A 25,738-nucleotide genomic window follows, 5' to 3' on the forward strand; every position below is an offset into this window, starting at 1 on the left:
GCGTTTTCAATTCCGCTATTAAGATCCGTCATAGTATCTCAATAGCGGAAAAAACGCTTAAGTTTTGTCCCCATTCATTGTCAATAGGGACAAAACTGAACTGAACTGAATGAAACGGAATGCACCAAAATGCATTCCTTTCCATTTGGTTGCGCTCCCATCATGGACAGAATAACGCTGCAAACAATCTAAGTCAATGTGGACGGATCCGTTTTCTCTGACACAATAGAAAACTGAACCGCCCACCATTGACTTTCAATGGTGTGCATGATGGAGCTATATAAGACATAACACAACCAGATGCATTTATGATGGATGCATGAGGTTGTATTATTGTAACGAAAGCATTTTTGCAGATCCATGACCGATCCGCAAAAAACGCTAGTGTGAAAGTAGCATTATTTTGAGGACACATCAAAGTACACTTTTGTACACTGACTACTGACTATTTTATCAAAGTATCATATCTTCAGTGCTGTCCCATGAAAAGATATAATAAAATATCTACAGAAATGTGAGGGGTGTACTCACTTTTGTGAGATACTGTAGATCTCATAATCATTTGGTACCAGATTCCTGCTTTTAACACCTATTACCAGACAATGAAATGCTGAGTGTACTATTCACTTAGAAAATGGCAAAATTTCTACCTATCTGCTACTAGGGCACTATAACACGTACAATACCTGTACTTTGGACCACCTAGTACCAAGATGGTGACATACATTGGTCCACCTGCTACCTAGACATTATCTGTCAGACTGGAAGAGAAATCTATATTATTAGACTTAAATTATTATTTTGGTGACTGTGTTAAATGCCCCTGTACATCGACAGATTATGGGGAATCCTCATTCCTAACAATAGACCCAAATAAATGTGCAGAATAAATGAGCAATTGCACATTTATTGGGTGGAAGCATCACTGATGCGGCACCCAAAAGGATTGTTTCTGGACAGCAGATAGGCAGAGATTTTCTGCCCAGAATCAATTAATCTATATGTGTAAGAGAGATCACAGTAGCAGCAGTACAAATCCATCACTGCATTACTGTCTTAACCAGAATGTACTAATTTATTAGTATCTTAAACCTAAGCATGTTATCTTTTAATTGCGTAGATAACAAAGATAACATTATCTTTATGACACAGGTTAACAAGGTTACACATTTATACCTGAATACATGAGCACATAACAGTCAGACTGAATGTGTTTAGTTATCTAACCTAGTACGTTAAGTCCTGAAGAGGAAGGATGAAGTATGTTTCCTGGACCATCTGCTTGCTGGGATTCCTGCTATATGAAGGGAGATGTGTTAAAGTTAAGTATGATGGGTAAGTGTGAAAATATTGTTTGTCTTGTTATTTGCCAAATCATTATTATTATTCATATGCAAAAAAGGCATTCTTTATTTTTTATTTTATTTATACAATTTCAAATATATCATAAAAACAATAAACAGCACAACAATGTATGGTACCTCTATTTTTTACCGAACCCCATACCCCATAGAGAGAGAGGAGAGAGAAAAAATTGGGGGGAGGGGACTCATATTTTGTTAAGCCATTGGTTCGATATTTGACTAAAATGCTCCTTCATTCCCTTTTTATTATATATTATCCTTTCCATTTGTATCATGTTATTCACAGATCTCTTCCATTCATTCACAGAGGGCTGGTCTTTTTCCATCCATTTTCTCAAAATAAGCAATCTTGCCTGAAACAGCTTATAGAGTACTTGCTTCAACACCTTCCGCAAACCCGAATGTTTTGTACCCCCTAATATACAAGCCACAGGATCACCATATATTTTTACTCCTAGAACTTTTTCTATAAACACTGCTATTTCAGACCAATATCTAAACCGCTTGGGTCATCTCCATATTAGTTGAATCAGAACTGCCTGTTCTTCACCATATCTTAGTATCTTAGACACTCATCCGTAGTTCTTAAACCCATTCTTTTAATAAAAGGTAAGCAATGTAACCCTTGAATAAGAAAGCACTGAGAAACCCTGTGTGAGGCCCTTAATGACACCAAAGGCCTATTGCCTAATACATCTTTCGACTTGTCATCTGACAGGCCATCAACCTCTTTTTTCCATTTTTCTTTAGCTACTATTTTTACCTTTGTATTTCCCTCATTAATATTTTGTATCTTCTTGAAATACTACATTTAATCTTATTATTCCTGAGAAAATTATTCATATTCTCAGAAGGGAACTTTTTATATTTCTCTGGATCAGCTGATGAATTAATTGCATCCCTAATTTGTAAATACTTAAAATAATCTTTTCTTAAATCCCAAACTCTTTTTCAAATTTTTAAAGTCCTTCAATATATCCCCCTCAAAAATGTGAGTCAGCAAATATATTCCTCTATTACACTTCCCTTTACACCCATTTTTTTTTTATTTCTCTACAAACGTAATCCGTTATATTCGATTATCAGTGATTATAGTCTCCAAAATACCACATTTTAAAGACTTCACCATTAATATCCAAACGTATTAATTATTCTTATTACTTTACTTAAATCCACCTCAGTGTTCCCCAAAAACAATAAAATATCATCAGCGTACAACATTATTTTCAGCGTACAACATTATTTTTCATTAATATTTCTATCTATTATATATTGAAATCCTTTAATCTCAGCATTTTCACAGATTAATATAGCTAAAGGCTCCATTGCAATTGCAAAGAGCAGCAAGGATAAGAGACAACCCTGCCTAGTGCCTCTCGAAAGGGCAAAGGGCAGGGACATCACCCCATCCAGTGATACCCTAGCTTTATAATCTTAATCCAATTTATACATTCTTCCCAAAACCAAAACATTTAAGAACCTCCCATAAGTAATCCCATTCTATACAATTAAACACTTTAATTGCATCCAATGATAATATACCTTTCCTACAATCCTTTTCTCTATTTCCCTCTATATTGGTAAACACCCTCCTAATATTGGAATTTATCAATCTCCCAGAAATAAATCCCGTTTGATCTTCCTTTATTATTGTTATCATTATTTTTTGCTAATCTATCCGCCAAGATTTTAGCTAATATTTTTCTATCACTGTTCAACGGTGATATAGGTCTATAAGATTCTGGTTTTAATAAATCCTTTCCAGCCTTAGGAATTAAAATAATAACAGCTTCTTCCATTGAATCAGGCAACTTTCATATCCTCATAGCCTTACACAGGGTTTCACTTAATTCTGGTAGGAGTATTTCAATAAAATCCTTATATATCTCAAATGGTAGTCCATCTCCCCCTGGTGCTTTTCCATCCCTGACTGATCTCAGCGCACTTGATAACTCTTCCAGATGTATTTCTTTCTCCAATTGTTTTTTTTTTTTTTTATTGTTGTCAATTTCTTAAAGGACACTCCATTCAAATATTGACATAATTCCACATTTTCATAGAGTATTTTCAATTTATATAAATCTAAATTATAAGCCCTAAAAACCTTACTTATCTGATCCGGGGTTTTGACATTCTGACCCTTATTATTTCTTATTGCCCCTATCCAATATTTTTCTGTTGATTTTTAACTATGTTCGTCAAGCTCTTACCCACTTTTTCGCCCTCGGAAAATAACTTAGTCCCCTGGAAAAACTGCATTTTTGAGATTTTTTAATGTATATATCTTTAACTCTCTCTTGCTCCTCCTCCCATTTTTTCAGCTTTTCTAATGAGGGATTAATCGCAAAACTCACTTTTGCTTCTTCTAACTTCTGTTCTGTTATTTTATTTTTTCACATCTTTTTTTCCCAATAATTCACTTTATTAAATAATATTCCTCTCAGAAAAGCCTTTGCCGCATCCCATATCACTTATTTGTTAGTTGTATCGTTATTAACCTGAAAAAAGACCTTCAGTTCTACCTTAATGTTTTCTTTATCTTTTAACAAGGTTAACCAATGGGGGTCAAACTTAAATAGTAAAGGGCCCTGCTTAACCATGAAATCAATCTCTATAACAATGGCACAATGATCTGATAGAGCCATGGGAACATATTTTATTTTTTTCCAACAATTTTCTATGACCAAGTTTGATGTGTTTTTGAGTAACAGGAATACACTCTTTCTTCTGGATTTAATAAACTCCAAGCATCCACCTAAAAAACAAAACAAAAAAAACAAAAAAAAGGAAATACACCAAAAAAAAACAACAATTCTATAGCTCCATTTCAGCATTTCTATTCCTCTCCAGTGCATTAAAACCCAGTTCTTTTCACCAAACAGCACTTATTCATCCAGACTTTTCGGAAGATCTGTTTTACCAAACATAGTTAGATAGAACAATTGATTAGTCTGTTTGTTAGTTAATTATTTGCTTGTTTTGGGGTCAGTTAGAGATTAGGGTTATGCTTGGGAGTTGACGAGTTAATATATTAGCAACCGCTGTAATTCAATCGTCCTTGTGAAGAGATTAGTTCAAAGGGGTTATTAGGAGAGTGCATGCTGTTATAATAATAGCAAAACCGAGCTTCATACATTTCCCCAAGTAGTTCTTATACTTACTTCCATCAATGGAACCTCCTCTTCTCTCCTCTCTTGTCAAAAGGCCATACTCCCTGGCCCCTATTCATATACTTATCAGCATTTCCACAACCCCATGGAATGAGGCGGCATACCCCAGGGCATCCTCCCAGTCTCGACGTTCTCACATGGCACGCAGCGATCTCAGGACAGGTAGATGGGAACGGAGCTTGGCATGCTACGTCAGACGCTCTAAACGCATGTCACCGGCGCTGCCAAAAAAGGTAATTCTAAACTGTGAAGTCATGTAGTTTCATAACACTGGATAATTCTGGGCCACAAATATATCATGTAGATATATAAGCATTGAAAATCAAATACACCTCAATGCAGTTTTGAATAGTGGGTAAGGAAGTTAGCATGGTTAGATATGTTAGTTTCCCTCCAGATTTATCACAGCGACTTTTAAATTTTTTTAAAAACAAGCTGCAAACTTGCTCCAGTATGGGAGTAATATAACAAACGTGTGCCATTTGCTAAATATGATGCAAATTACACCAATGCAAACTCCAGCAAAGCTCACTTCAAATATAAGCTTCATGATAAATTTCCCCGGATATGTTTTTCACATGCAAGATAGTGATAATACACATGAAAAATAGGGATGTTCGGGTGGGTTAGGAATTCCGTTATAGTTTCCTTTGTAACAGAATATAACAGAATTTGTAGATGGAATGCAAAACTGAAGCCTTTAAGAGGCATTCTGTTTTGATCCATCATAATAGAAGTCTATGGCCAAGCATAGCGGATCTGTCTGGTTTCCGTTATGCAGGACAAAGTCCTGCATGACAGAAACCTGACGGATTTGTTATGCTTGGCAATAGACTTCTATCATGGTGGATCAAAACAGAATGCCTCTTAGAGGCTTTCGTTTTGCATTCCATCTACGAATTCCGTTATATTTCTTTATAACAGAACCTACAACGGAATTCTTAACCCATCCAAACACCGAACCCGGTGAAGTTTGGGTTCACTCATCCCTAATGAAAAAGTAATATTTTTCATTTTATTAATTGTTTTTCACAAAACACCATAAACATACGGTGAATCAACCAATTTTGTTTGGATCTGAATCAATTCTACCCAAATCCAAATGATACTCTGAGGACTCATTCTTAAAATTTTTTTTGTATATTCTCTCTTTATCTCTCCGTCTCCAAACTTTGCTTGATTCAAATCACCCAAATTTAGATTCATGTCCACATTACATTTTTACAAAATTCACCTTGAATACGATTTGTTTGGGTGCCTGGAGCTGGACCACAGGTGATCTGATAATGATGACCTATCCTAAATATAGGTCAGCAATATTACACCACTGCACAACCCCTTTCACCCCTTCCTGACATCCGCTTTACATGTACAGCAGATGATGTATTTTGAAAAATTCAAATCACTCCCCTTTCCCCATTTCAAAAATAAGCAAAAATATTAACAATCAATTGCATTGCCTCCTCCCAAAATGCCGATAATATTAAAATCTAAAAATATTTATCTCATATGGTAAACATAGTAGCAGAAAAAAAAATTGTCAGATTTGCCATTTTTTTCATTGCTTCACCTGCCCAAAATTTTAAATTAAACAAAAATCGACCAAAAAAAGGTTATACACTCCCAAAACAGTATAAATGAAAAATACAGATCACCCCACCAAATAAAAGAGCCCTCATACAGCTCAATTGACATAAATAAGTTAGGCCTTGTTCACACACCAGTTATTTGATCAGTTATTTCCATCAGTTATTGTGAGCCAAAACCAGATGCAGATCAAAAACATAAAACAGTTACAGATCTTTTCATTATAACTTGTCTCTGTGTAACCTCCACTCCTGGTTTTGGCTCTCAATAACTGATATAAATAACTGAAGTGTGATCTCAGCCTTAGGCCTCTTTCACACTACCGTTTTTTTTTTCCGTTTTGCGGTCCGTTTTTTGCGTTCCGTATACGGAACCATTTATTTCAATGGTTCCGAAAAACTGAATGGTTCCGTATGCATTCCGTTTCCGTATTTCCGTTTTTCCGTTCCGTTGAAAGATAGAACATGTCCTATTATTGCCCACAAATCACGGTCCGTGGCTCCATTCAAGTCAATGGGTCCGCAAAAAAAACGGAAGACATACGGAAATGCATCCATATGTCTTCCGTTTCGTTTTTTCTGAACCATCTATTGAAAATGTTATGCCCAGCCCAATTTTTTCTATGTAATTACTGTATACTGTATATGCCATACGGAAAAACGGAACGGAACAACGGAACGGAAACGGAACCACAACGGAAGCAAAAAAACGGAACAACGGATCCGTGAAAAACGGACCGCAAAACACTGAAATGGACATACTGTAGTGTGAAAGAGGCCTTACAGTGGTCAGAATATGGTGATGTAAATAAATTATTTTTCGATAAAAATTATTATGTAGCTGCTTTTCAAGTGCTATAGCTTATTAATATATCTATTAAGAGACTTTTACTTATAAAACTTTATTAACCATAACAGTACATTTTCTCCACCTAGTAGATTTAAAGCAGAGATTGTTTAATTTCCTCTATAATGCTTTGAAATATATAGCATGTCCGAGCATCAGTCTTAGGTCTCATGCACATGGCCATTGTATGGCCATTCCATGCATTGGGGACCGCAATTTGTGGTCCCCAATGCACAGGCAACATCCGTGCGGCATCTGCGAACGCCCATTGTCGCGTGTTCCCGCTGAAGTCTATGTACGGGATTGCGCGACAAGAAGCCCCAAAGAAGCCCCTGTACTTCTTGGGGCGTCAGGCGTTTTACAGCGCGATCGTACGCGCTGTAAAACGCTCAGGTCTGAACCCAGCCTAAGGCCACGGCCGGGCAACAGCCATGTGCATGAGACCTTACACTGACCTGTAAGACACTTTCCTACACCCACCTTTGCTGCGTCACCCGAGCCCTGATCACTATATATTAAAATGTACATAAATGCCAACTCTTTACTAGTGATGAGCAGGAGGTGCCATATTCGATTTTGCAATATTTCGCGAATATTCGTTTCAATATTCATCTTATATTTTTCAAAATCGAATATTCGTCATTATTTTATTTATGACGAATAATATGTGATTTAATTATTCGCGTATTGCGTTTTTTTTTTTTTACTGTATAAGGCAACTTTCCTATTGTTTGGCTATGGCTAATATGTGTATTTTACGAATATTCGCTATATTGCTATATATTCTTGCCTTAGAATATTATGAATATTCTAAAAAACTAAGTTATTGCTATAACTTCGTTTTTTGGAATATTTGTCACATATGTCATATTCAAAATTTTTGAATATGACCAATATGACGAATATTCTAAAAAACGAAGGTATAGCAATATAGCGAATATTCGTAAAATACACATATAGACTGCTATTTAGCTAATATAGTGCTATAGTATTTTTTTTTATAGCCTAATTTTTTTGTCTCTTCTGAAGTTCATATTTGGAAAAAATTTACACTATAAAAAAAAAATACTATAGTACTATATTAGCTAAATTGCAGTCTATATGTGTATTTCATGAATATTCGCTATATTGCTCTACCTTCGGTTTTTAAAAATATTCGTCATATTCTAAAATGTTGAATATGGCTGTGGTTCGACCAAACGTCTCGTCTCACACCTCTTGGCTGCAGCACGAATTTTAATTGCTGTCAAATGGCGGGATACCTCCCCTCCTTCAATAAATACTTGGGTAAATAGATGCGATGATATTTACAGAATGGAACAAATAGCTGGGTGGGAAAACAGATCCACTCACGTGTTCCAAAAAGTGTGGAGTCCATGGGTGACTTACAGAGGATTTCAATCCTTGTAAACTACCGTTACTCTAACTTCTGTCCTTGAGGCTAGATATGTCTAGGATCCCCTTATGTGAGATGGCTGGAACTTGCGCTGCAACATCCAATCCCCCCCCCCCTCCCTCTCTCTCTCCTCCCCCCCTCGTTATATGATTTCAATTTTCTGTTACGCTAATGTTATTATATTTCCTCTTATCTTGTTCTGTACTACTAGCAGAGATGTGCTGTCTTATAATGCATGAGATGTCATTTTTGCTATCATTGCTCCTTACAAAGTAGAACAAAAGAAACCTTTACTATTGTAAACGAATATGTGAAATACTTATGTGTTTATGAGACTACTATGAACAATAAAAATTGTTTGAATATAAAATGTTGAATATGACAAATGTGACGAATATTCAAAAAAACGAAGTTATAGCAATATAGCGAATATTCATTATTTTGCATATTCATATATATTTTTTTCAATCTGTACAGTCGTTCGCATACTCCTTCCCGTCAAACGTCCCCGTCACCATGGGAACGTCTGTGGGTTAGAATATACCATCGGATCTGAGTTTTCACGATCTCAGGGAAAACTCAGATCCGATGGTATTTTCTAACCCACAGGCGTTCCCATGGTGACTGGGACGCTTGTCGGGAGGAGTATGCGAACGACCGTACAGATTGGAAAAAAAAAAGACGAATATTCAAAATAACGAATATTGCTATAACTTCGTTTTTTAGAATATTCAGCATTTTATTTTTTATATGAAAACATGATTCTTTCCTGCTTAAGTTGGATTGCTTCATCAGCTGCTGGCACCGGTTATCACAAAATACTGCTGTGCTGTTCACACTCTTGAAATACTGCTATATATATATATATATATATATATATATATATATATATATATATATGAAGGACATATATATGTGTGTGTATGTATGTTCCGGAATCACTCAAAAACACAACCATCGATTTTAACAAAACTTGGTATACACATCCCTTGCTACCTGGAAAGAAATCTTGGGGTCCCAACTCTCTAGGACGCACTGATCCTGAAATATTCCCCAAAAATGACCTGCATTACCCAATACAAGCCTGAAAGTCTTTCTTCATATCCCAACTGCCATGCACACGGTCATATGTCCCTTATCAGCCAATAGAAGCTTGCAGGCCCTTAGTCTCCACATACACACATTTTTACTCCAGGTTTCCATAAAAACCCAGACATTTTTCTTCACTGCTGTAGGTCAGCTTTAGGCTAGGGCTACACAACGAAATGTGTCGCGCGACAATAAGTCGCACGACACATAGGGCACAACTACACTGCTACATGTGTCGTGCGACATTGATGTCGCACCAATGTCACGCAACAATTTTTATAATGATAGTCTATGGTGTTGCACTGTGACATGTGACATGCTGCGACTGCGAAGCGACAGTCGCAGAAAAATCCATCTTGGATGGATTTTTGCAACTGTCTTGTCGCAGTCGTAGCATGTCACGTCCGTGTCGCAGAACTGTTGTGTAGCCCTAGCATTAGAGGGGCATGGCGCTGTGGAGGCGACTGTAAAAGGGGCGAGCACTATGGAGGTTACTGTTAAAGAGGCGTTCACTGTGAATGTTACTGTTAAGGGGGCAGGCTGCTGTGGAGGTGGCTGTTAAAGGGACAGACACTGTGGAGGTCACTGTTAAGGGGGCAGGGGCTACTATTAAGTGGGCAACTGCTGTGGAGGTCACTGTTAAGGCAGCAGGGACTATGGAGGTCACTGTTAAGGGGCGGGCCCCTGAGGAGGTCACTGTCAAGGGAGTGGGGTGCTGTGAAACTCACTGTTAAAGGGGCAAGCTGCTGTGAAGGTCAAATTTAAGGGGATAGGCTGCTGTGGAGATCCCATTTTAAAGTGGCGGGCACTTTGGGGGGTCAGTGTTAAGGGGTGGGGGACTGTGGAGTTCACTGTTAAAGGGGCAGGGTGCTGTAGAGGTCATTGTTATGGGGGATACTGTCGATATCTTTTAACGACAGACACAAGCATTACTTGAAATAGATTAAATATTATATATAAATTGCAAAAATCTATTTGCAATTTCTCTACCACCCAGTATCGAGGGGTTACCACTGGCACCCACTTTACAGTTGGCAAAGGAGTGCTGCCCTACTTTTGATATATATATATATATATATATATATATCGTATTTTTTGTTTATAAGACGCACTCCCCCCCCCCCTTTTTGGGGGAAAATGGCCGTGCATCTTATAAAGCGGATACTTTGCTGGCCACTATGCTGCACAGCGCGGTCAACAAAGCATCAGTGTGGAGGGAGGAGGCGGGGACACTCATGGCGGCGGCTGGTCCAGTGATTTTACTCTAATAAACGCGGGGCCCCGCAGCTGATAAGTACATTCAATCCGAATGGGTTCCGCAATTACTGTACTGGTTCCCTCGGTCATGCGCCGCATGCCTTGCCTGCCGCAGCTCCCTCCTCATGCGCCGCCTGCCCCAGCTCCATTGTCATGCGCCGCCTGCCCCGCCTGCCTGTTCATTCATAAAGTGAGATAAGCAGGCAGGCGGCACATGACCGAGGGAGCTGCCGTTCTGCGCCATCTTAATGCTATACATAAGGTACTACATTAAGTACACTACAGTAATTGCAGACCTATTCGGATTGAATGCACTTAACAGCTGCGGGGCCCGGTGTATTAGAGTAGAATGACTGCACCGGGCCCCGCCATGAGTGTCTCCGCCTCCTCCCTCCACACTGATGCATCTGATGGGGGATCTATAGATGACACTTATGGGGATCTGTGGATGACATAAGTGTCATCCACAGAGCCCCATAAGTGTCATCCACAGATCCCCATTAGTGTAATCCACAGATCCCCATCAGTGTGATCAACAGATCCCCATCAGTGTGATCAACAGATCCCCATCAGTGTGATCCACAGATCCCCCCCATAACAGTGCGTCATCCACAGATCCTCCCATAACAGTGCATCATCCACAGATCCTCCCATAACAGTGAGTCATCCACAGATCCCCCCATAACAGTGCATCATCCACAGATCCCCCCATAACAGTGCATCATCCACAGATCCCCCCATAACAGTGCATCATCCACAGATCCCCCCATAACCGTGCATCATCCACAGATCCCCCCATAACAGTGCATCATCCACAGATCCCCCCATAACAGTGCGTCCTCCACAGATCCCTCCTAACAGTGCGTCATCCACAGACCACCATTAGTTCAAAACCTACCAAAAGCACACCTTTTGGTTCAAAATATACTTCTCTGGTACATTTTATTAAATTGCTTTTCTTGAGGACACTGATATATTATTGTCATATTTGGTCCTGTCACTGGGCCAACTAACTGTTTTTTCTTTGGGCTAAAACCTAAAGTTATTCTGGCACTCCCCTTGTATTCAACATTTAGCCCCTGTACAGGAATCTGGACTTCACTGCAGGGGAGCAACCAGAGCACTATGGTACCTCATGGGATAGTCCAAGTATAGTTGGCAGCTGACCCACTGGAGTGGGTGCAAGTACCAGAGGCTCTAGGTACAGAAAATGCACCAAAACTGCAGGTACTTATAAGGATTATGTGAGTTTTGGCAGAACCTGACTGTAGGAAACCTGACTGGAAGGCAGAAATGCAACAAAACCATTCCACAGTCACAGAGGCAGTCAGAACAGTTTCTAGTACTGGAAATACAGTTATTTTCAACACTGAACTGGAGACACTAGGGAAGATTGCAGGCGGGGTAGTGGTGGATGCAGAAACAAGGCAGGCAGGAATCAAGACTGGAGTAAAGACAGGGCAGACATAACTTCATAACTTCGGCGGAACCACCGCCAGCACAGGGCATTTATTAAGACCCGCATTTTAACAAATGTGCCCCATAGTTTGTGACTTTTTAATGCCACTTTTCAGGCACAAGGGAGATGATAAATCTCCCACATTATGTTTCCTATACATTTATAGATATAAAGCTAGAGGGCTTCTGATTATATTCCTACATTTTATGCACTGTATGCTTATATTACATACTGTATTTCCAAATGTATGAATATATGTAATAAAATAAATCAACAGCCAGAAACTACACTTTTACAGTGAGTACACTTATAAAACCTTTATGAAAAAAGTCCCATTCACAAACAACGTCATTTTTCCAAGATGAACCTTTTAAACTGATGGATATAAAAATGCACAAGTATGAACCTTGTGACATTTTAAGCCAAACAAAGACTCATAAAATGAAAATGTTTACTGACAGGGCTATGTCAGAAGGGCATGATGTGTTTCTTAAAAATATACTTATATAATCCAGTGATGCCTTTATGGTCATATTTAACCTTAATCTTCAAACATTGTGCTGAAGTATTACTAAAATATTTATTTCCTTTATGACCCTCTAAACAAGGAATTGCAAAAGTCATTCATGACTTATTTACAAATGTATTCATTTTACACGTAAATGATACATCAACGATAATTACAGAGGAATTCAAAGGTGGGTACATTACAGAGTAATAAAACCATATCCTGCCAACAAATACTTCAAAAGCTAAACTCAATGTCTCAATAGTTAAACATAAATGACTAAGATCACTTGAGGAGTACTGCAAATTGATCATCCTGGCACAGATTAACTCTTGAAAAGGATACTTTAGTTCTTTACTTGCAATGTATCAAACATAATTTAAATCAATCTAACAGTATAAGGGTCCATTGACACGTCCGTAGAATGGGTCCGCACCCGTTCTGCAATTCTGCAGAACGGATGAAGATCTTTTCATTCTCAATGGGGACGCATTTACGGTCCTTGACTCCGTACTTCCGGTCCACTGCTCCCCAAAAAAATAGAACATGTCCTATTCTTGTTCATTTCTATAGGGGTGCCGGCCCAGTGTATTGCGGATAGGCAATTTGCGGATCCACAATACACTACAGACGTGTGAATGGACACTTAGTTTTCGAAGAAGGTGCATTTCTATGGGGTTGTACACATGAGTAGAGTTGACAGGATACCTGGATGTTCGGGTTCGACCGAACTTCGCAAAAAAGTTTGAACTTGACCCGAAATTTATCCCGAACCCGAACCCCATTGAAGTCAATAGGGACCTGAACTTTTGAGCACTAAAATGGCTGTAAAAATGTCATGGAAAGGGCTAGAGGGCTGCAATTGCCAGCAAAATGTGGTTAAGAGCATGGCAAGTGTTCTGCAAACAAAAGTGGATAGGGAAATTACTTTAAATAACATAAAATATGTAAAAATAAAAAATAATGATCTTGATCTAGGAGGACAGGTCCATATGGGGTAGGAGGTTGAGGAGGCGGTGGATGGGGCGGTGTATGTGGAAGCGGCGGTGGAGGAGCTAGCCTACACTGCTTTTTGGATTTAAATCTATCTTTATTTTAAAAAATTAGGGTACACCCCAAAACATTGGGAAATTTAACCTGTGATAAACCCCTCCAGTCATGCTAAACACACGTTCAGACAATACACTGGCTGCAGGGCAGGCCAGCACCTCCAAGGAGTAAAGGGCATACCAAGGCCATGTGCCCATTTTGGAGACCAAGAAGTTGCAGGGGCTGACCCCTGTCAGTCAGTTTGTGTAGGCGTGTGCACACATACTGCTCCACCATGTCGCATGTCCCCGTGATGTTCACGATCCAATTTGTTATCTGCTCTATCAACTTTCAATGTTCTTTTATGCGCCTACCATGGTGATCACGGGTGGCGGGGAATCAGGGTTCCAGGCTGGAGAGGGAGCCTGAGAAAAGTTTACCACATGCAAGGGAGGTCAATGGATGAAATTAAATGTAATCGAGCGGAAATGTGGGACAAAGTATTGAAGCATAAGCTTCCAAGTTAAGGAGGGGTCGCGCGGCAATTACCCACTCCCGAGTCGGAGAGGTAGTGACGATAAATAACAATACAGGACTCTTAAGATGCCCTGTTATTGGAATGATTAATAAAAAAATATAGGGAATGTCACTGTTTTATTTTTAATTTGTAAACGTTAGCCTGTAAACGTTAGCCAGGCCCCTGCTGCCTCTTTGTTGACTCTAGCTAACTTCTCGCTGATCGCACGTCCCTGTGACGTCCACCGTCCATTTGGATATCTTCTTTATCAACTTTCAATGTTCTTTTCTGAGCCTACCATGTTGATCACTGCTATCGGCGAATCAGGGTTCCATGCCGTGAGAAAGAGACCACATCCAAGGGAGGTAAATTGTTTCAAATTAAAAATTATAGAGTGGAATTATGGGACAATGTATTAAAGCGTAAATGTGGGACAACTTTTGAAAGTTTAAGCATTGAATGAAAGGATGTGGCGCGCATCAATTAATGAAGAATTTCTTAAATTTTAGTCCCTGTCAACTATGCAGAGCATGGGTTTCTATCCGTCAAAATTTGAAAAATGTCACCTGACAATGTAACAGATGATTTTTTATAATTTATGTTCCTGTCACTTATGAAGAGGCACCCCAGAGACATCCACCATCCATTTGGATATCTTCTCTATCAAATTTCGATGTTCTTTTCTGAGCCTACCATGTTGATCACGGTTATAAGCGAATAAGGGTTCAACGCCAGCGAGGGAGCTTGAAAAAAAAGAGACCACATCCAAGGGAGATAAATGTATTCATTTTTTGGGGGATCGAGCGTAAATATGGGAAACGGTATCGAGACGCAAATGTGGGACAAATTATTAAAGCGACAATATAGGAGAAATTATTGAAGCACAATTGTTGGACAAATTAGTAAAGCGCAATTAATTAAAGAAGAATTTCTGAAATATTATTCCCCGTCACCTATGCAGAGCAGGGGTTTATTCATGTCCAAAATTGCAAAATGTCAACACAATAATATAACAGAAAAATTACAGAAATGTATTAACCTGTCCACTTGGTAGAGCAGGGGTCTATGACAGAAAAAAATAGTTTATTGTCACCCGAAAATGTAATAAATTTAGCTGTCAACTAGGTAGAGGAGGGGTATATTAAACCCAAAAAGTGGTGAATTTCACCCGAAAATGTAACTGACAATTGTATTTTTACTTTTACCTGTCTACTAGGTATAGCAGTGGTACATCACACCGTCAAAATTGGTGAATTTCACCCAAAAATGTAACTGACAAAGTAGTGAAATGACATAAAAAAAAAAAAAGATTTATGAGGTGTAGTTCCATATGGAGTAGGAGTTTGAGGAGGCTGTGGACATAGCGGTGTAGGTGGAAGTGACGGAGGAGGATGGTATACATGTCTATTCTGCACAAGGTACGGACAAGTCCTGTGGGATCCATGCCTGGTTCATTTTAATGAACGTGAGCTTGTCCACATTGGCTGTGGATAGGCAGCTGCACTTGTCTGTGATGACGCCCCCTGCCGTGCTAAACACACGTTCAGATAATACACTGGCTGCAGAGCAGGCCAGCACCTCCAAGGCGCAAAGGACAAGCTCAGGCTATGTGCCCAATTTGGAGACCCAGAAGTTGAAGGGGGCAGACCCGTCATTCAGTACGTGTAGCCGTGTGCACACATACTGCTCTACCATGTTGGTGAAATGCTGCCTCCATGTTCCATATCAGCTGGTGGTGCTGGTTGTTGTGGCTTGCTGACAAATCTTTTCCACATTTCGGCCATGCTAACCTGCCTTCTGAGGTGCTGGCGGTGCCACAGCTGCATTGGTGACCTCTTCCTCTGCCTTCACCTTGTGCTTCCACTGCTTCAGGTGGGAATGCCACAAGCAGCACATCAACCAGCATGCGTTTGTACTTGCGCATCTTACGATCACACTCCAGTGAGGGAATTAAGGACGGTACGTTGTCCTTGCAAAGGGGATCCAGCAGCGTGGCCACCCAGTAATCAGCACAAGTTAGAATGTGGGCAACACGGCGGTCGTTGTGGAGACACTGCAGCATGAAAATGTAATCGCTCATGTGTGCCAGGCTGCCCAGAGGCAACGAAAAGCTATCCTCTGTGGGAGGTGTAGTGTCTGTGTCCTCAGTATCCCACCAGCCACACACTAGTGATGGCCATGAGCTGGTCTGGGTGCCACCCTGCTGTGAACATGGTATCTCCACTTCCATCTCCTCCTCCTCATTATCCTCCAGAACTGTGCCCTGGCTGGACAATAGTGTACCTGGCGTTTGTGGGTGCAGGAACTCACCCTCGGAGCCACTTGTGAATGACTGGCCGGAAACCCTACGAAATGATCCCTCTTCCTCCTCCTCCTCCTGTGCCACATCCTCTTCCATCATCGCCAGCAGCGTTTTTTCAAGGAGGCATAGAAGTGGGATAGTAACGCTGAGAATGGCGTTATCGGCACTGGCCATGTTGGTGGAGTACTCAAAACAGCGCAACAAAGAACACGGTAACGGTCACGTACACACACACACACAGGGGGGAGGATAGTGACCACTGCGCTCCACCCTCACCCCTGACCCTGCCTACTTGCCTCATGAGTCCTAATGACAGGGGACAACTGGACGGCAGTCCCTAACTTAGAATACGTCCGGGAAGGACAGACAAGACAAATAATGGATAGTGAACGGACCGGGTCAAAACCAAGAGGACAACACAGTACAGAGGGATAAGCAAAGAAAGGTCAGGAGAAGCCGGGGTCATAAATGCCAGGAGAGTCGAGAAGTACCAAAGGAGTCCGCAAAGAATAGTCAGGTGGAAGCCGAGGTCAATATACTAGGAAGGATGCGCAGTACAGGAGGAGCAGGAAAGGATCGGCAGGGAACAGGATCAGGTAAGTACACAGGTATCCAACAACTGCCAGGAACCTAAATTAACAGGCAACCTGTGGCCAGCAGGCTGCCTGTATCTATAGTGGGGAGTGAGGGTCATATGACGTGGCCAGCATCACATGACCGACAGACCGACCAGTCGAGCACCGAGTGATCAGCTCGGTGCTCAAGGCAGACCTAGGAGCAGGGAGCTTCCCAGCTAGCAAGCTGCCCTGGGAACGAGGTCAAACACAGATCCTCGCTCCCGAAGCTAAGCAGCAGGTCTATGGCTGATGGGAAACCGAGTGCGCCTTCGGAACCCCGTTACAGTACCCCCTCTTTTACGAGGGGCCACCGGACCCAAGACTTGAGGCGATGGCCTTTCAGGGTGTTCTAAATAAAATTTTCGAACAAGTCTAGGAGCATGAACCTCCCTGGCAGGTACCCAAGATCTCTCCACAGGTCCATACCCCTTCCAGTGAATCAGGTACTGCAAAGAATTACGCACCTTCCTGACATCCACTATTTTAGACACCACATACTCGACAGCAAGAACCGGCAGAGGCGAGGCTTTCGATGGTACTACCAGTTCAAAATATTTTTTAAGTAGAGATTAATGGAACACATTATGAATGTGGAATGACTCGGGCAGCTCCAACCTAAATGATACCGGGTCAATCACCTCCGTGATCTTATATGGTCCAATAGAACGAGGAGCAAACTTTTTAGAATCTACCTTAAGAGAGATTCTTGGAAGACAACCATACCTTATCCCCAACCTGAAAATTCACCCCCCTTGAACGTCTCCTATAGGCCTTGAGTTTCTGAGAACTTTGAGCCTTTTCTAAGTTCGATTGAACCCGGGCCCAAACTGTGCACAGTTCAGAGGAGAGCCTATCCACCTCAGGGTTAGAGGAGAAGACGGATGACCCAGAATGAAAACGGGGATGGAAACCATGGTTACAAAAGAAAGGTGAAACCCCAGCAGAAGAATTGACACTGTTATTCAAAGCAAATTCAGCCAATGGAAGAAATTTAACCCATAATTGCTGGTCATCAGCAACATATAACCTCAAGAATTGTTCCACAGACTGATTAAGGCGTTCAGTCTGCACATTACTCTCAGGGTGGTAGGCAGAGGAAAAAGACTATGAAATTTGACATTTTTGACAGAAGGCCCTCCAGAATTTGGACACAAACTGCACACCCCTGTCAGAAACAATATTTTCCGGGATACCATGCAATCGAACAATTTCTTTCACAAAAATAGACGCCAGAGTTTTGGCATTCAGGAGTTTATACAGGGTAATGAAATGGACCATCTTGCTAAACCTATCGACCACCACTACCCAAACTACAGTCATACCCTCCGGCGGCGGTAGGTCAGTTATAAAGTCCATTGAGATATGGGACCAGGGTCTACCGGGAATGGGTAGGGGTCGTAGGTTACCAGCAGGGCGAGTCCTAGGTGTCTTGGACCTGGCACAAACCTCACAGACTGACACGTAGGACTTGACATCCCTAGTTAGAGTGGGCCACCAATAAGACCTAGAAACCAGATCCTTAGTGCCCTCAACACCCGGATGTCCACAAAAGGCAGAATCGTGACACTCACCCAACAGCTGGAGATGAAATTGTACGGGAACTTATCTGTTGTGGTGGATACCGGTGCCAGATGTTGTTCAGACCAAATGCGAGCTGAGATATCCTGGGTTAGAGCTGCTATGAAGATTTTTGCTGGTAGGATGGATTCAGGTGGTACCTCAGTAGGTTGAAAAGCATGGAAGCTCCGAGATAATGCGTCCGTCTTCACATTTTTACTTCCCGGCCTGAACGCAATGGAAAAATCAAGACGAGTAAAAAACAGAGCCCATCTGGCTTGACAGGGATTCAACCTCTTAGCAGACTCGAGAAACATAAGGTTTTTATGGTCCGTGACAACAGCTACACAATGCCTCGCCCCCTCCAGAAAATGCCTCCACTCCTCAAATGCCCATTTAATGGCCAGCAGCTCCCTATTCCCTATGTCGTAGTTTCTCTCAGTGGGAGAGAATTTCCTGGAGAAGAAGGCACATGGTCTCAGGTTAGTGAGGCTAGCAGGACCTTGTGAAAGGACTGCTCCTGCACCGTCCTCGGAGGCATCCACCTCCACAATAAAAGGTCTCTCCCGATCAAGCTGGATCAGAATGGGAGCGCTACTGAATGCCTTTTTTAATTTTGCAAATTAAGAAATGGCCTCAGTAGACCAATTCTCCAAATCGGCCCCTTTCTTAGTAAGGTCGGTCAACGGTTTAGCAATTACGAAAAAATTAATAATACATTTACGATCGTAATTGGCGAAACCCAAGAACCGTTGTAAGGCCTTTAAGGATGAAGGTCTTACCCATTCCTTAATTGCTAGTACCTTACCAGGATCCATCCTGAAGGCGTGAGGAGTCAGAACATGCCCTAGAAACAGAATCTCCTGTACATCAAAGACACATTTCTCTTGCTTAGCGGATAGCTGATTCTCCCTCAACACCTTTAATACTTGTTTAACATGAGACACATGGGATTCGAAGTCAGGAGAGAATATCAAAATGTCGTCAAGATAGACAATAACAAATTTACCTAAGGACTCCCTAAGTATGTCATTCATGAAGTTTTGGAACACAGCTGGGGCATTGCTGAGTCCAAAAGGCATCACCTGATATTCAAAGTGTCCTGCCAGAGTATTGAACGCCGTCTTCCATTCGTCTCCCTCCTTGATTCGGATTAGAATATATGCCCCTTTCAGGTCAATCTTGGAAAACCAGGTTGCCCCCAAAACCTGGTTAAATAAATCCGGAATCAATGGGAGGGAGTATCTTTTCTGAACAGTGATTTTATTTAATCTCCGGTAATCGATACATGGCCTAAGACCACCATCTTTTTTCTTAAAGAAAAAACCCGCCCCCATAGGAGAGACAGAAGGTCTAATATGCCCTTTACCAAGGCTCTCCTTAATATAATCTTCCATGGCCTTGCGTTCGGGCTTAGAAAGATTATAAATTCGCCCCTTAGGAAACTTGGCCCCCTCTACTAGCTCTATAGTACAATTATAAGGTCTATGGGGGGGGGTTGGTGATGAGAATAGATCAGAATATTCCCTAATAACAGTTGGTACAGTATCAGACTTTACTGAGACCCCAGCCTGTACCATGGACAAGCACAAGTCACACTTAGGCCCCCATCTCACCAAATCCCCCTTGGACCAATCTATAGTGGGGTTATGTAGTCGGAGCCAAGGCAACCCTAGTACCACCTCAACCGGTAGGTTCTCCTGGACAAAAAGGGAACATCTCTCTGAATGGCACACACCCACAGTTAGAGAAATCTCTGAGGTACATGAGCTCACCGTACCACCAATAAGAGGAGTAGCATCAATAGCCATGACATGGATAGGAGTTGGTAAAGCAAACATTGGAATACCCAATCTTACAGCGTACTCAGTCAATAAAGCTGGCCGCTGAGCCAGAATCAATAAAGGCCTTACCCGGCCATTTATCTACCCCCAGAGAAATCGTAATGGGTACCAAAAGCTAACATTTAGAAAAATCAGGGTGTACCTGGTCTTTAGGTTGCCTTGCCTTAGGAGACTTGACAGAAAGAACCTTCTTAGGACACTGGTTGATCGAATGCTCAGGATCTCCACAGTAAAAGCATTCTACACGTCTGCGGCGAAGATTCCCTTGGGTCATGCCAACCTGCATGGGTTCCTCGGTGGAGACCTCAGCATTGTCTCTGGGATAGGCCTCTGGCTGGACCACCATCTGGGAAGAGAACTGTCGTTCCTGTCTTCTCTCTCTAACCCGTCGGTCAAGTCAGACAACAAGGGTCATCATCTCCTCTAAGGTCTCTGGAAGTTGATAACTGACCAGAAGATCCTTTAAATTATCAGACAGACCTGACCTGACTCTTCAGGGCTGGTTCATTCCATCCTGAGGGGGCACACCACCTTCTGAATTGGGTGCAATAATCCTCCGCAGGTAGATTGCCCTGAACCAGTGCCTTTAGAGCCGTCTTGGCTACTAGAGCCCTGTCTGGTTCATCATAGAGGGTACCCAGGGCCTGAAAGAACCCCTCCACAGAAGTTAAACAACTGGCGCCAACAGGTAAAGAGAACGCCCAGTCCTGGGGATCACCCTGTAGTCGGAAAATGATAATGCCCACGCGTTGACTCTCGGGGCCAGAGGACACAGGGAGCAAACGGAAGTAAAGTCTACAACTCTCCTTAAAAGAGAGAAACTTCTTCCGGTCTCCAGAAAAGGGTTCTGGGAGCTTAATCCGGGGCTCAAAATGCGGACTGGAGGCCTAAGGAGTGGAAACCTTGCCCTAACTCAAAAGAACTGAGTTTTTCCCCTAGCTCCTGCACCATCTGCGTCAAATTAGAGACATGGTCAGTCAGGGTCACCAGAGGATTCATTATACAGTGGTTATTGGGCCTGTTAATCTGTAACGGTCACGTACACACACACACACACAGGGGGGAGGATAGTGACCACTGCGCTCCACCCTCACCCCTGGCCCTGCCTACTCGCCTCACGAGTCCTAATGACAGGGGACAACTGGACGGCAGTCCCTAACTTAGAATACGTGCTGCAAAAGGAAAAAGATTGTTGGTGCACTGGTTTAATGCACCAATTGATACCTTCTGGCGCAAAATCACGACCTCAGTGGATAGATAAAGGGGTCTTTTATTGATGGTAGACAACGCGTTTCGGAGTTGGTACACTCCTTTTTCAAGTCTAGGAGATCACAGGTTTAAAGGTTTTTTTCGGTACAGAATAAAAACATTTTTTGTCGAATGATTTAAAATATTATAAAATGAAAAGAATGTGTGCACGTAATCGTGTTAAAATGAATTTAGAAGTGAATGTGCACGTAGAAATCAAATAAAATAAAATGATATAAAACAAAGGGCGAAAGTACTAGATTACGTCGTTGGGAGAGATTAAAAATGTGCACACATGGAAGATATCACAAATAAGGACGGGTAAAGAATTAATGGTAAAATAAATTGACCATAATGTAATCTATTATAGAATAAACTGCATAAGGGGGGGATGCATGCAAACACGTATGCTTGCGCATGCGTGGCCGCATGTATAGTTACATATAGGACTGGAGCCACTGTTGGAATTAAATATACATAAATATATAATATATTATATAGTAGGCTGGATATCGATGGTCATCATAAACTACATGTACGTAATAACAATAATAAGCATGCATAGGGCAACCAAATGAGTCTGGGATTACTAGTCCCACATTGATTCAAACAGAAAGGAAATGAACATTACATAAATAGATAAATTGATCGTAATATAGGAGCCTGAATGGATGAGAAACATGCAGCGATGGATGTTCAATTAATATAATATAATATAAACTGCTGTTGAATGCAGACAATGCTGAAAGAGGTGACACAACTGGGAAGTGGGCCCAAAATGATTGGTATTAGCAAGGGAGGCATGGGGAGATGTGGAGCACATGGCTGCTGATCTTACCTGTAGGTCCGTACTGGGGCTTGGAGCGCGGCCTTGCACGCCTGTTAGAAGGCGCGCTCAGAAGAGCAGGAGAGAGGGGGGCGGAGTCTGAGATTGACAGCTATTCGGTCCGTCGGACCGGAGCTGTCATTGTGAACAGCGCATGCGCCGAGCGCTGTATGAGATGCTGGCTTACTGAGCCGCAGGGACGGGATCGCTAACAGGGGAGATTCCAAGAGGGGTGATGACTAAATGGAGTAAATGAATGGAAGGGAGTGGTGTGGGGTGTATTGGAGGCTAAAAGGCTAGTGGGGTGATATGGTTGAGGATTTGGGCAGTAGTGGACTGGATGATATGGGAAATAAGTATTAGATGATTTTATATATATATATATATATATATATATATATATATATATATAAAAATACTGATGGTGTGAGCACAATTGAATTGGGGGAACATTGTTGGCCTGATATATGGATAACTGGTGTAGGGGTGGCTTGAGAATTTATTTGGGGGTAAATAGAGGGACTGGTAAGGGGTTCTAACGGTGGGATGGAGCAGGTGTACGGGTATGTGGGTCAATATGGGTGATTAGGGGTAGGCTGGTGGCGGGAGGGCTGTGTACTGAAGGGACAAATACCTATGTAAAAGGTATGCCGACCTAATATACTGGGTGGATGGCAGGTGGCAGCTGGGAAATTGGTGATGTGGGACGTGTTGCGATGGTAGGGACTGTGGAAAGTGTGAAATGGTTGAAGTGATAGCTGATGGGGCAGTGGGCTAGTGAGGAAAAGTGCATGGCCCAGAGCTGTTAGTTGGGAGAGGACTGGTCAGAAGCAGTTGCTCTCTAGTGATTCGTTTAAACCATAGGGTTCTATGGTTTGCATTTTAAAAATCCAAAACATTTCTTTCCGTCTCAATTTCTGAAATCTGTTTGAGTAGGTAACCGGAATTTGTTCAATCGGAGTTATGGAAAGGTTTGTTGGGTCTTTGTTGTGGACCTGAAGGAAATGCCTGGATACACCATGTTTGGTGTAACCATTTGATATAATTCAGCGGTGGTTGTTGATCCTTTCTCTCAGTGCTTGGGTGGTGCGGCCTACGTATTGTAGTCCGCATGGGCATTCTAATAGATAGATGACATAGCTTGAGGAGCAATTTAAGAAGGTTTTTATCTCAAATTGCTCTCCTGTAGAGTTGCTTGAGAATTTTGAAATTCGAGAGGAAATGTTCAAGCAGCATTTGCAGCAGCAGTGTCCACATTTATAACTTCCGAGCAGTTGGGGAAAGAAAGTGATGGTATTTATTGTATTCTTTTTGCAGTCCCGTAGTCGGCTTGGAGCAATAATATTTTTAAGCGTTTGGGCCCTCCTGAATGTTAGTAGAGTTGAGTGAACACCTGGATGTTCGGGTTCGAGAAGTTCGGCCGAACATCCCGGAAATGTTCGGGTTCGGGATCCGAACCCGATCCGAACTTCGTCCCGAACCCGAACCCCATTGAAGTCAATGGGGACCCGAACTTTTCGGCACTAAAAAGGCTGTAAAACAGCCCAGGAAAGAGCTAGAGGGCTGCAAAAGGCAGCAACATGTAGGTAAATCCCCTGCAAACAAATGTGGATAGGGAAATGAATTAAAATAAAAATTAAATAAATAAAAATTAACCAAAATCAATTGGAGAGAGGTTCCATAGCAGAGAATCTGGCTTCCCGTCACCCACCACTGGAACAGTCCATTCTCAGATATTTAGGCCCCGGCACCCAGGCAGAGGAGAGAGGTCCCGTAACAGAGAATCTGTCTTCATGTCAGCAGAGAATTAGTCTGCATGTCATAGCAGAGAATGAGGCTTCACGTCAGCCACCACTGCAACAGTCCATTGGCATATATTTAGGCCCAGCACCCAGGCAGAGGAGGGAGGTCCCGTAACAGAGAATCTGTCTTCATGTCAGCAGAGAATTAGTCTGCATGTCATAGCAGAGAATGAGGCTTCACGTCAGCCACCACTGCAACAGTCCATTGGCATATATTTAGGCCCAGCACACACACAGGCAGAGGAGAGAGGTCCCGTAACAGAGAATCTGGCTTCATGTCAGCAGAGAATCAGTCTGCATGTCATAGCAGAGAATGAGGCTTCACGTCAGCCACCACTGCAACAGTCCATTGGCATATATTTAGGCCAGGCACACACACAGGCAGAGGAGAGAGGTCCCGTAACAGAGAATCTGTCTTCATGTCAGCAGAGAATTAGTCTGCATGTCATAGCAGAGAATGAGGCTTCACGTCAGCCACCACTGCAACAGTCCATTGGCATATATTTAGGCCCAGCACACACACAGGCAGAGGAGAGAGGTCCCGTAACAGACAATCTGGCTTCATGTCAGCAGAGAATTAGTCTGCATGTCATAGCAGAGAATGAGGCTTCACGTCAGCCACCACTGCAACAGTCCATTGGCATATATTTAGGCCCAGCACACACACAGGCAGAGGAGAGAGGTCCCGTAACAGAGAATCTGTCTTCATGTCAGCAGAGAATTAGTCTGCATGTCATAGCAGAGAATCAGGCTTCACGTCACCCACCACTGCAACAGTCCATTGGCATATATTTAGGCCCAGCACCCAGGCAGAGGAGGGAGGTCCCGTAACAGAGAATCTGTCTTCATGTCAGCAGAGAATTAGTCTGCATGTCATAGCAGAGAATGAGGCTTCACGTCACCCACCACTGCAACAGTCCATTGGCATATATTTAGGCCTAGCACACAGGCAGAGGAGAGGTTCATTCAACTTTGGGTAGCCTCGCAATATAATGGTAAAATGAAAATAAAAATAGGATTGAATGAGGAAGTGCCCTGGAGTCCAATAATATATGGTTATGGGGAGGTAGTTAATGTCTAATCTGGACAAGGGACGGACAGGTCCTGTGGGATCCATGCCTGGTTCATTTTTATGAACGTCAGCTTGTCCACATTGGCTGTAGACAGGCGGCTGCGTTTGTCTGTAATGACGCCCCCTGCCGTGCTGAATACACGTTCAGACAAAACGCTGGCTGCCGGGCAGGCCAGCACCTCCAAGGCATAAAAGGCCAGCTCTGGCCACGTGGACAATTTAGAGACCCAGAAGTTGAATGGGGCCGA

At 42.2% G+C, this 25,738-nt stretch overlaps 1 protein-coding gene across 1 annotated transcript in view; it reads left to right on the forward strand.

Annotated features, from left to right (window-relative positions):
- Positions 1-1,255: 1,255 nt before the first annotated feature.
- LOC122945409 (carboxypeptidase O-like) overlaps positions 1,256-25,738 on the forward strand; it is a 236,667-nt gene continuing 212,184 nt past the window's right edge. The window contains exon 1 of the mRNA XM_044304480.1: positions 1,256-1,335. Within this exon, the coding sequence (XP_044160415.1) occupies positions 1,256-1,335 (80 nt within the window). The remainder of the gene's footprint in view (positions 1,336-25,738) is intronic.

The sequence above is a fragment of the Bufo gargarizans genome, chromosome 8, assembly GCF_014858855.1.
Source record: "Bufo gargarizans isolate SCDJY-AF-19 chromosome 8, ASM1485885v1, whole genome shotgun sequence".
Taxonomy (NCBI): Eukaryota; Metazoa; Chordata; class Amphibia; order Anura; family Bufonidae; genus Bufo; species Bufo gargarizans.